The 11,373-nt window shown below is 35.3% G+C and overlaps 1 protein-coding gene, 1 long non-coding RNA gene and 6 other non-coding genes across 8 annotated transcripts; all 8 read right to left on the bottom strand.

Annotated features, from left to right (window-relative positions):
- Positions 1-130: 130 nt before the first annotated feature.
- LOC124386762 lies at positions 131-3,136 on the bottom strand. The gene is made up of 13 exons (XR_006926010.1): positions 3,051-3,136; positions 2,800-2,830; positions 2,545-2,603; positions 2,300-2,335; positions 2,060-2,101; positions 1,835-1,873; positions 1,614-1,687; positions 1,393-1,444; positions 1,179-1,205; positions 908-941; positions 634-677; positions 417-453; positions 131-251 (listed from the first exon to the last, which is right to left on the bottom strand). It is a non-coding gene; the product is annotated as an uncharacterized LOC124386762 (long non-coding RNA).
- On the bottom strand, positions 312-385 carry LOC124388166. The gene has a single exon (XR_006926349.1). It is a non-coding gene; the product is annotated as a small nucleolar RNA SNORD31 (small nucleolar RNA).
- Positions 521-596, bottom strand: LOC124388169. Its single transcript, XR_006926351.1, has one exon. It is a non-coding gene; the product is annotated as a small nucleolar RNA SNORD31 (small nucleolar RNA).
- On the bottom strand, positions 799-871 carry LOC124388168. The gene has a single exon (XR_006926350.1). It is a non-coding gene; the product is annotated as a small nucleolar RNA SNORD31 (small nucleolar RNA).
- On the bottom strand, positions 1,011-1,137 carry LOC124388170. The gene has a single exon (XR_006926352.1). It is a non-coding gene; the product is annotated as a small nucleolar RNA SNORD22 (small nucleolar RNA).
- Positions 1,278-1,349, bottom strand: LOC124388165. Its single transcript, XR_006926348.1, has one exon. It is a non-coding gene; the product is annotated as a small nucleolar RNA SNORD30 (small nucleolar RNA).
- On the bottom strand, positions 1,512-1,576 carry LOC124388164. Its single transcript, XR_006926347.1, has one exon. It is a non-coding gene; the product is annotated as a small nucleolar RNA SNORD29 (small nucleolar RNA).
- Positions 3,137-5,370: 2,234 nt separating the features above from the next.
- sb:cb1058 (uncharacterized protein LOC394209 homolog) lies at positions 5,371-8,854 on the bottom strand. The gene is made up of 3 exons (XM_046852108.1): positions 8,741-8,854; positions 7,097-7,694; positions 5,371-6,327 (listed from the first exon to the last, which is right to left on the bottom strand). The coding sequence occupies exons 2-3, from the start codon at positions 7,670-7,672 to the stop codon at positions 6,184-6,186; spliced, it is 720 nt and encodes a 239-aa protein (XP_046708064.1). The 5' UTR covers positions 7,673-7,694; positions 8,741-8,854; the 3' UTR covers positions 5,371-6,183.
- Positions 8,855-11,373: the final 2,519 nt, after the last annotated feature.

Here is an 11,373-nt window from a genome sequence, read left to right as displayed (position 1 = left end):
TACTTAATCACTTCCCACCTCTGCTCAGGCTGAACTGGTTTATGCAAAATAGATTTTAACATGCCACTGCATTTGACCTGCCATTTTTAATCAGTGAATTCATTTAAAAAGAATCAGGAACAGGACACAGTTAAAGCAAAAAGTTTTTATTTTAAAAATCATGGGTGAAACTCCAGACCATACAGCAGTATGCACCCAAGCACTTCAAGTCTCTGATTTACAGTCATTTTCATTTCCACAGGCTCCAGCACCTTAAGAGAAAACTAGATTAATATTAATTTACCTGCATGTAATTATTCTATTACATACCCATTATATCAGAGGATTACCATTCAGTCAGATTATAATCAGACTGGGGCGGTATCATAATTCATCATTTATTAAAGCATGTTCTAAAGAACACATGTGCAACTCACCAAAATAATATAGTTCTACAATACAAGTAGAGAAGACCTTGGGAAGAGAGAAACTACATTTAAAAAATGTAAACAAATTGAATTTTATATTGTTTACTTTTTAAAGGGGATCAGAGGGGTACCAATCAGTCACTGCATATCAGACTGGGGCGGTAATCTAAAAATCATCATTTCACCCAAAGTTTAGCACCAAATTAAAAAGAAACTCAATACAAACCTTTTGCATTACAGCTTCAATATCTTCATGTACAGGTTTTAGTCCTAGAAGGAAAAAAAAAAAGGGACTGAATTACATTTTAATAAGTTATAGAAATATTTATTCTAAAGTCTCCACCTTAGACTTTTGATGTGACCCTGGCCAACTGTTCTTATTTTGAGTGAACATAGATCAGAGGGGTACCAATCAGTCACATTATAATCAGACTGGGGCGGTATAAACTACTCATCATTCCAGTTCACAGTTCAAAGTCTAATTTCACCTGTACACATACCTGATCAAGTCTTTTCCCCAAGGGCATCCAACATCTGCTAAAAACAAACACACTGCATGAGATGAAACTCCAGACAAGTGTATAAATGTAAAAATCACAGCTGGGTCATCAGACAGTTGGTATCCCCAACAAGCTATCCCCTTTTTGCCCTGGCAACACCAGTGGGTTCACCTTTTCAGGTTCTAGTGTTAGCACAGCGCGTAAGACATGTGCAAGTTTCATCATAAGGACCAGCAGCCACTGTTAAACATGATATAATTTAGGCTCTCACCTGTTTAAAGCTTCAGTCAGGCCAAACCTAAACAGAAGTTTACAATTAGTTTCTGCATTTTTTTTTTTTTTAAGTAAATGTAAACAAGAAAGTGTCAAGCATCATCAGTATTTAAAAATTTCTCAACAGGAGTTCAGACGAACGAGATTCCAAAGGATAATCATCATAAGATGCATTATGTTTGTTTAAACATGGAGGAAAATTTTGGACACACCTGGCACAAATCCTCTGCAGACCATCAGGGGATCTTGTTCCTGAAAACAGTCCTGTAAAAAGGGACAAAGTGTATCAAGGACAGCTCATACAAGTCAGAGGGCATGAAAATGAAATCTAATCTCTCAGTTGTTCGTAACTTTTCACATTGGTTCAAAGTGAGCTAAGTATCTTCATCACAGAGACTATGGCAATTTATGAAAACAAATAAATAAGACTTACCATGCCATTCAAGAGAGACCTCATCAGCCAAGACCTCAATGTGAAGCCATTTTCATTTCAGTGGGATGATAAACCTGAAGACAAGCATATAACCAAGCTCCATTAGCTTTCAATACAAAGGATGCCCTAATCGAGTTTTTATGCCAAAACAATTGTACAATAAAAAGTCGCAATTTAAACTTAACATGTCAGACTACAATATTAAAGCCACATCTGCTTACCCATCTCAAGACTTCCTCAGATCTTCAGGTAAAGAACATCTGAGGAGAGCAATAAAGAAAGTTCACATACATATTCCTGCAACACAAGTTATAAAAAGTAGCATATTGATCTCTCAGATGTCTTAAGGAAGTTTTCACATGGGTTCAAACTGAGCTAAGAATAAATGCCACATCATTGAGACAGGACCAAAAATAATTACGCACATGTTAATGTAAAAGATTTACCTCTGCTTAAAGCCATGTCCATCAAAGCTCACTTTACAGCATCTACAAGACAAGAGAGTCTAAATTAAGATGAAGCAGTTTCTTTACAATTGTAAACTGCTTATGATGACTTGAGCAGTCTGATCAGTGCTTTGGTGACTTAAATGCCATGGGACAATAATGCCGTCCACAAGTTTAATGGGAAGAACCCAACTCATCCTTTCAGACTGCAGTGTAGTAAGGTAATATGAATAGACTCACCAACAAGGTCTTCCAAGGACACTGAAACCAGGGTCCCTGTTAAGAAAAAAAGTGGATTTACCATTTCAACTAGTAATGTGAACAAATTATATTCTTTACATTTGCCTGATCAGACTTTGGTGACTAGAATGCCATATGACCACAAGGTCGTCCAGAAATTATGGGATAAATCCCACTTAATCATTTCAGACACCTCCTGTCAAAAGCCAAGAGTGAAAATCAGCACGTGCAAAGTCAATACATACAGATAGGTGCCCGGTGCGTGTTCAGCATTCGAGAAGGTAGACTTGAGATGACCATCTTGCTGTTTAAAGAACAAATAAAAAATTAGTTCAAAGGGGATATGATGCATTAGCCAAATACTTTGACAGGTAAAGGGTTCAGATTTAAAAGTGAGCATCACTGAACAATCAGACATATGCTTGTCAATAAAATCATCATTAATATACCCCCCCACACACACACCAGATCAGAGGAAATGAGCCAAAAACCAAACTTACCATTTATAAAACAGGACCTGGAGCTCAAAAACTGCAACGGAAAAAAGTCAAATTGATCACAACGCACAGGACCACGTACATTGTTTCATTTTTCTCCTTATACTACTCAGAATAAAACATGGACTCCTCAACAGAATTCAGTAAGAGAGAGTTCCAGACTCGTCACAGCAGTAAAACACACTACAGCTGTTTTTATTCAACTCTGAGCAAGAAACCAGTTTGGGATTAACTGGAGAATAAATGATACACACCTATTCAGCAGCTGCAGCTCGAGCCAAATAACTGCAATGAAGAGTATGTTCAGACAATTTTGGGGGGGGGGGGGTGTCCCACGTGGAGGCCTGAGAGAGAGAGAGACCATAACATTAAAACCCAAACAATGAAGGTGCAAGAAAGAAAAAAAAAAAAAAAAAGAAAAGATCTCTCATCAGATAATGTAGTTGCAATCACAGTGTTTCAGTACAGGTCTGTGAAAGTTCTCATCACTGAGAGATCTGAGATGGCTGCAGAAACGCGCGCCATAACTTCAGTCATTCATACAGATAAAAAAAAACGCAAAAGCGGGTCAATATATTTACCGAAAATTCATAACCAAGTTAATATTACCATTAAAGGCAAAATATAAAAGGATTAACAGAAAGATGCAGACGATGGCCGCGGATTTTGAGTCTTTGGTCAATCAGAACAGGGTCTACACCCGTTGTGGGCCTGTCCATTCTACAACATTTAACTATATTACTAAATAAATGTTAGTATTTACTGCACGAACTGCTCCACAAGGGATAATTAGGCACGAATACAAACATAAAAACAACAAATATACATATTTTAGATGCTTGCAAAGGTGCGAGCAAAGACTAGAAACTCACCTCAACGAGGAGCTGCAGGAAAAACGGCCGAGCAGAGGGCGGTGCTCCTTTTTATATGAGTTTTAAACTCCGCCCCTTTTAACGGTCAGACGTAAAAGTCTCTACCGGTTTTTTTAAACGCAGTTTGTTTAATATTTTATTATTATTAAGTGATTCGATTCTTTGACTCCCGTTAATCAAAATGCTCGATTTATTTCATTTCCTTCCTTTAATCACATTCACAGCGTATATCGGAGTCACGTGACAAAGGGACGAACGACTCGGACCAGAGGACTCATGAGATAAACTACTCAATTCTGTTTCCTGTTTAATGCAGGAGTATATGGGAGTCACGTGATGAAAGAAAGCACGACTCGGATTAGAAGAGTCGGGTACTGTAGAAAATGAATGAATTACTCCTTGAGACTATTCGTTCTTCTGGATCAGGAACGACCCATCACTATTATATAACTGATTTATTAATTTCACCATGCACATTTGATTTGATATTCTCATAAATATTAAACAAAACAGTTATTTCAAATTATTTTTGTTTACAATTTTGATTCAAGTCTGAACACATTATTATTATTATTTTAATACACACCATGAGGTGCATTGGGCATCTGGGGCCTGATGACTTACTTTGCTGTTTACATAGCAGTTTTGTTACAGGGTTGGGTTGCTAGCCCAACACCCACTCTCCTCCTTTAGCAACCGGGGTTGGGACCATCCATGGCAGAGTACTTTATCTCCATTTCCACAACTGAGAACCCATGGGAGCTTAAGGGACTTGCTCAAGGGCCCAAGAGTGGCAGCCTGATATGGCCAGGATTCAGACCCACAACCCCCAGATTCAAAGTCCAATGCCTTAATCTACTAAAAAGATACTATCTTCTCTGAACAGATTAACACAATAATAATAATCATTATAATATATTATTATATTATTATTATTATTAATAATAATAATAATTAAAAATAAATCGTTTTAAATTAATTTAAAACTAGGAAAATAAAATATTTATTTTATATAAAAATAATATTATATATATATATATATATATATATATATATATATATATATATATATATATATATATAAAACAAAAAATATATTTTAAAAAACTTATAGCACTTAAATTTATAGCATCAACACAGCATGACATTCCTTGTACATGCACCTTGGCAATATAACAGGTTTCAGGATTTGTTTTAAATTATTATAATTTTTAACTATTTGTCTTCATGAAACATACAGAGCAATAGTTTAGATTTAAAATGAATATAAATATGAATGTAAAACTTCAAACAGGTTAACAAAAAAGTAGCTTTTTTTAGACTCCGTTATACGTCACTTCCGGTAAAGGTCAAGCTCGCCTTTATAAGTGAACCTCATACCGCCCTCTACAGGACAGAGACACTCACTACACTGCACTAGGCGCTATTACATACCATGGGTAGGAGAAGCTACTAGACCTTGATGACTTTATAACAAAGTTCTTCTTGACTTGACAAATTCATTTGAATTTTGTAATGCATGTAGGTCAATGCAAATGCAAATATAAATATAATAAAATTATTTTTATTTTTTCACCTGTACATAAATTCTGGTGTAGTTAAATTCCACCTTTACTATTAATTTAGTATTTTTTAATGCTATTTTTATGTCACAGACATTCAAAAATAGTATGTTGTACAACAAAATGTTTTGTTTTTAAATTTTTTTATTCTTGTGTTTTATAGGATTTTTCTTCTCTTTGATAAAACTGAAGAAAAGATCCCAATCCAGTTGTGTGATGAGGTGCTTCAGATGAGTTACATGTAAATTATACAGCAATCCTAAAGATGTAATGTGTTTCAAAGTAAAAAATTATATACATTCTACACATTATGCACATTACAAATGCACATTAAATGTCGTTTTATTTCAACTGCAGTACTGAACTAATGACAAGTTCATTCATTCCATTCAACGGTTTTATGATCATTATAAATAACTCAGTCAGCTGGCTTAGTCATGGACATCAAAGCCAAGAAGATATGAGCTCCCATGGTTTTAATCCCATGATCATAGCAGATTGCCCAAGAGTGAAGACATTATATCAAATGTCCTTTGTCTCCATGTTCTCAGCTCAAACGTTCATAACAAGTCTTATAGGTGAATCTGTTATGTTCAGATCGTTCTCCTTGTGTGGGACAAAAGCTTATTGAGCAGTAACATCATTCACCATGTCCTGCATCCAAGTCAGAACAAAAACTTCAACCTCACAGGCACTTTCAAGACAATCATAATTTTTCAGGTTATATAACACAAACCATCCTTAAACAAAATCCATGTTAGATACTGTAGTAACACAAACAAACAAACAGATAGACATAATTCTGGTGCAGATAAATCACATATAATACAGTTTACAAAAAGATGTGATTATAATATTAATAATTACTATTGGAACACATTTTCAGTGCAGTGACAACTGAAATGTATAATTCATGATTTATATTTAATACTACATCAGCATCTAATTCAGTATTATCTGAATTCTGCCAGGGCAGCCATCCTGTCCATTTCAGACTTGCTTGGAGAGGACACAGGGGGGGAAACAGGAGACAGGGTCACACTGTACAAGTTAGCCACGAAGGTCTCCCACCCTCGTCTGAGTGCTTTATCCAAAACCTGGAGAGAAAAAAAAAAAAGCACGTAAACAATTTAATACATACATTGTTGCTGTGTGTCTAAAAAGCATATATAGAAGATTTTAAAGTTAAAGAGTAATCGCAATTATGTCTGTAATCCCATTCCCTCCATTTCCTTTATTTGTATGTACAGTGTAAACAAAAAAAAAAAAAGACTGTGGAGTACAAGGACAGTTAGAGATTAACAAGAGCAGGAGTTCAACATGAAGCAAAAAGTGTCTATTTATAAAAAAAAGAATCACTTTATATTGTGGATTGTGAGTGTCTCAACAACGCAGTCAAAGGATAAATGAACAAATCTTATATAATCAGCTGCAGTAGAAAAGAGATAACATTCCATATATACTGATTACATCAGCAGGGAGTTAAACTGTATCTAAGTCTTTAATTAAGCAAGTTTTATTTGCCCTGACACAGTCTCTGATATGAAGGTGTGCCCAAAAAAAGAAATTAACCTACAACTATTAAATACTATATATATATATATATATATATATATATATATATATATATATATATATATATATATATATATATATATATATATATATATATATATAAACTTGACTATTACCATACTACTAAATTAAATGTAAAATATTAAGTGATTAAGTCTCTTGTTGTAAATTGTTACAAATATCTCAGGTGATCTCTCTAAATAATGACCTTTTTCCAGGTAAAACTAAATCAGGAATCTATGACATAAGATTAAGATTTAGCTCTGATATAATAACCTTGACATATCTCACCTTGCGATAATTTCTAAGGGAACTCCTCTTAACAATCTTCACATTCTCTAAATCTGTTTTCGCCTCCATCTCTCCACCTTCTGTCCTCTTGCCCATTATCTCCTTATGTTTCTGCTTTCCTTCAGGAATGAGCTTTTGATCATCAGCTTCCTCTCTTATAGAGAAATGCATTAGCATGGGTTCTGGAGTTTCTAAGTGCACATCCAGGCTCGACTTAATAGAAGGAGCCAGTTCAGTTTTAGGGTTTTGGACGTCTATCTCCAGGGACGATTTATCGGACTTGTTTCTCTTAGAGCCTTTCCTGCTCCAGCGTTGGCTCAGTCGGCTTGGCTTCCTCTTCAGCAAGGTGGTCCCATCATCTTCCATCATGCCCTCGCTGAAATCAAACACACAGTGCTCCTGATGATCTGGCAGCTCTGCACTGTTCATTTCTCCTGTCACCGGCTTTGCTGCTGGTTGTTTCTCCGTTTTCTCTGTTTCTATTTCATCTAAACGTCCATAGAATCCACTGGCCTTGTCTATGAAAGGAGGAGAGCAAGGAGCCTTTTGCTTCTTGGAGCTTTTGCCGATTGTCATGATGTTGCTGAAAGTCACTTATCTGTACAATGGGGCAAAATGTAGGCAGGAAGCGAGATGTTAAAACAATGTTCTGTTTTGTCTATTATCTCAGATATAACAAAAGGTACATAGTGTGATAATAGAGCTCTGCCTGATATCACAGATGCTTAGAAAGCTCTGAAGGCTATTGGCACATACTTATTATATCTCTTGTGCCGATCACCTCATCAACATGACACTGTTCAAAGTTCAGTGCCTGCATGTGTGTTTGATGTATCCATGTGTCCCTGTATCTGTGCGATTGTATCAGTGTCCTGATTGATAAGAGAAGCTCCAGCCTCATTTTGACTTTGCTTCATCGTGCTGGAACTGTGACTTGTGCCAAGTATATATATATATATATATATATATATATATATATATATATATATATATATATATATATGTGTGTGTGTGAGAGACTGAACATTACATAATACTCTAATTAGATCTGGAAATATTATGTGTAATATTAGTCTAATTAATATTATAATATTTCATAATATAATATAATATAATATTTGAGCGGGCAATTATAACACATCCTTTCATACATTTTATGTAAATGGTATGCTACAGCTATGTCTTGTCTTATAGGAATATTCCAACATTGTTCAACCCAAACTCCATTCATTTCATCTGAATTGTATATGGTAAAAAGAACTAACTTTTATTTTTAGAATTTGTTTTACACCTGACCTGAAAAAGGAAATTGCTCAAAACACACTAAATGCTTTAGATGGAAGTCATTTACCAATCATGTGAAAACGTGACTCTGTACAACATTTCAATAAATATTTAGAAATATTTGTTAATGTGTAATGGTTAAACAAATATTGACCACATTCAACAACTTCTCTTAGATGCTGCGTCTATAACAATGATTATATATCATTGTGTTGATCACATACACACTACAGATGCAGTGTATATTCCTTTAATCAGTATAAATGAATGGACTTAAATAAAATGACATACTAGTGTTTTTTTCTCTTAGTAAAAGCAGGATTGTATCAGGAATGTAAAGAAACAAGGCGAGTAGCTTACCTGTTGGTTGTTCTCTCTGGGACTAGCTGTGTGTGTGTGTGTTTGTGTGGGTGCTCAGTACTCCCTCAGTACACCTCATACACACACTCACACTCTATCATCACAGACTCTGCCTAAACCTGTCGTCACTAAGACAAACACAATCACTTTCTACCACTTCCACTCTCCATTGGTCATGTTCTTGATTATTATCAAGGTTTATTAATACTTACACAATGATTAGTGAGAATACTTAGAATAAAGTTAACAAACTCATGTTTAAGGTATAAATGCTTGTTACTAAGGTGGTCCTTTTTTTCTACTTTTAGTGAGAATAATATCTGTAGAAGACCACTGTTAAAATGCATGATCTGACCTTGCAGACTATTGTAGTGTATTTTTGAGTATACATAACAATGCTCTGAAGAAAACATGTATACCTTTATTTAATTTTTGGACAGTTGAAATTACTCTGCTTTGTTGTTGAAACCATGGATTTCATGGATGTGTAGCATACAGGATGTCGACAGGCTTTGGGTGGGAACACGTTGCAACAAGGTTTCGACCACAAAAGCCTATTTATTTCACGGCCATTAATGTTACCTCCTGGAACAATACAATATTGGCATCTACAGCACACGCAACTACACACAACACAATAAAAAAACCCACACAACCATATGGTTGTTCATGAATTTGCAGTTTTCAAGAGATATAATCTTGTGTTGGTTTTATTGTTTAATTATTGCCACTGAAATGAGATTTTGACATTAAATTGACAATCGTCTTGACATGTCCTCTGTCTCAACCTTAAAAAATTCTGGACGAAAATTAAAAGGAGCCCAAGTGAGGGAGCAGTATAGGAATGTGGCGTATCCTTGGAAAAATTGGGTGCGTCATTTAACAAATAAAGCCTTGAAAGGCAGTAACAGATCAGTCCTTGATAAAGTTCCTTTAAAAGAGTGTGAGTAATGTGACGTGACAGGATATCACTTGAGTCAGATTGTCCCCTCCCTCACTTTAAACCTCAGGCAAGGATCATCACACAGTATCTATGTGAGCCATGAAAAGCAGCTGTTTTGCAGCTGTGCATGTTGGTGCCTGTTTATAGTAATATGAGGAAAAGAGGGGTGTGGCCTGACGGTGTATTCTGTAGACTACAGAGCGATTACTTATCTAGCAACGTGACTGTACTTACCAAACATCAGCAAAACCGCACTATGCAAGGTCATAGTGTATTCAGCAAATAGACAGGTATTTGTGTCAAAGTGGGAACTTTATGTTCTTGTTTTGTTAATAAATATATTCCTGTGAAAAGTGTGATCACAGTAATGTTTAATAAAATGTCCCATTGGTTTTCATATCAGTTTAATTATATTGAATTTAAGCAGGCCTTTCTTGCTTAAAGAATTAAAGAAAGCATTAAAAGACTAATCAATCATTAAAAATCATGAAGGAAATGTGCTCTCAGCGACTTTTACTGTGGCACTGATTAGTGCTTAATCAGCTGTCTTGGGTATTTCAGAAACTCAGTGATCTCCTGGACCTTTTTTGCACAAACCAACCTCAAGTAGTCATAGTATGGTGGAAAAAGTAAAGTAAATGAACTACCGTGAACAGAATCCTATAGTTGGAAAAAACTAACTTCGAAAGAAATCAGAGTATGAATGGTTGAGCTGCCAGTAAGACTAAGGTAACTTAAATTCCCACACTTTACAAACAGTGGTAAGCAGAAAAGCATCTCCGAATAGAAAAAACAATCAAAAATCAATCAAAAATCCAAAAAACCAAATCAAAACTTAAGTCAATTGACTATAAAACAAAAACATGGCACACACTCACGGACTCATGGGCACACACTTACTTAAAGTAAACAGTGCAATAGTGGGGGAAAGACCAGAAAACATTATTTCACAGTGTAATTGCTCTATTGAGAATGATGTGCCAAATAAATATCTGCTGTGTGTTCATTTCCACTGATGTATGGAATTGTAGGGTCTGACATGTTATAAATAACAACTGAGTCAATAATTGTACTCCAACATAGGATACCCAAGTGTATACTATTATATTTTATATATATATATATATATATATATATATATACAGGGAGTGCAGAATTATTAGGCAAGTTGTATTTTGAGGATTAATTTTATTTGAGGATTAATTTGAACAACAACCATGTTCTCAATGAACACAAAAACTCATTAATATCAAAGCTGAATATTTTTGGAAGTAGTTTTAGTTTTAGCTATTTTAGGGGATATCTGTGTGTGCAGGTGACTATTACTGTGCATAATTATTAGGCAACTTAACAAAAACAAATTCATACCCATTTCAATTATTTATTTTACCAGTGAAACCAATATAACATCTCAACATTCACAAATATACATTTCTGACATTCAAAACCAAACAAAAACAAATCAGTGACCAATATAGCCACCTTTCTTTGCAAGGACACTCAAAAGCCTGCCATCCATGGATTCTGTCAGTGTTTTGATCTGTTCACCATCAACATTGCGTGCAGCAGCAACCACAGCCTCCCAGACACTGTTCAGAGAGGTGTACTGTTTTCCTCCTTGTAAATCGCACATTTGATGATGGACCACAGGTTCTCAATGGGGTTCAGATCAGGTGAACAAGGAGGCCAT

Source organism: Silurus meridionalis, chromosome 6 (assembly GCF_014805685.1).
Source record: "Silurus meridionalis isolate SWU-2019-XX chromosome 6, ASM1480568v1, whole genome shotgun sequence".
Lineage (NCBI taxonomy): Eukaryota > Metazoa > Chordata > Actinopteri > Siluriformes > Siluridae > Silurus > Silurus meridionalis.
This window is presented reverse-complemented; position numbering and strand designations above follow the sequence as displayed.

What these genes read in the sequence shown, in the direction of transcription:
- sb:cb1058 (XM_046852108.1), bottom strand. Translation starts at nt 7,672, where the DNA reads ATGACAATCGGCAAAAGCTCCAAGAAGCAAAAGGCTCCTTGCTCTCCT. An exon ending in CCCTTAGAAATTATCGCAAG is followed by an intron (nt 6,328 to 7,096) that starts GTGAGATATGTC and finishes TTTTCTCTCCAG; the next exon opens with GTTTTGGATAAAGCACTCAG.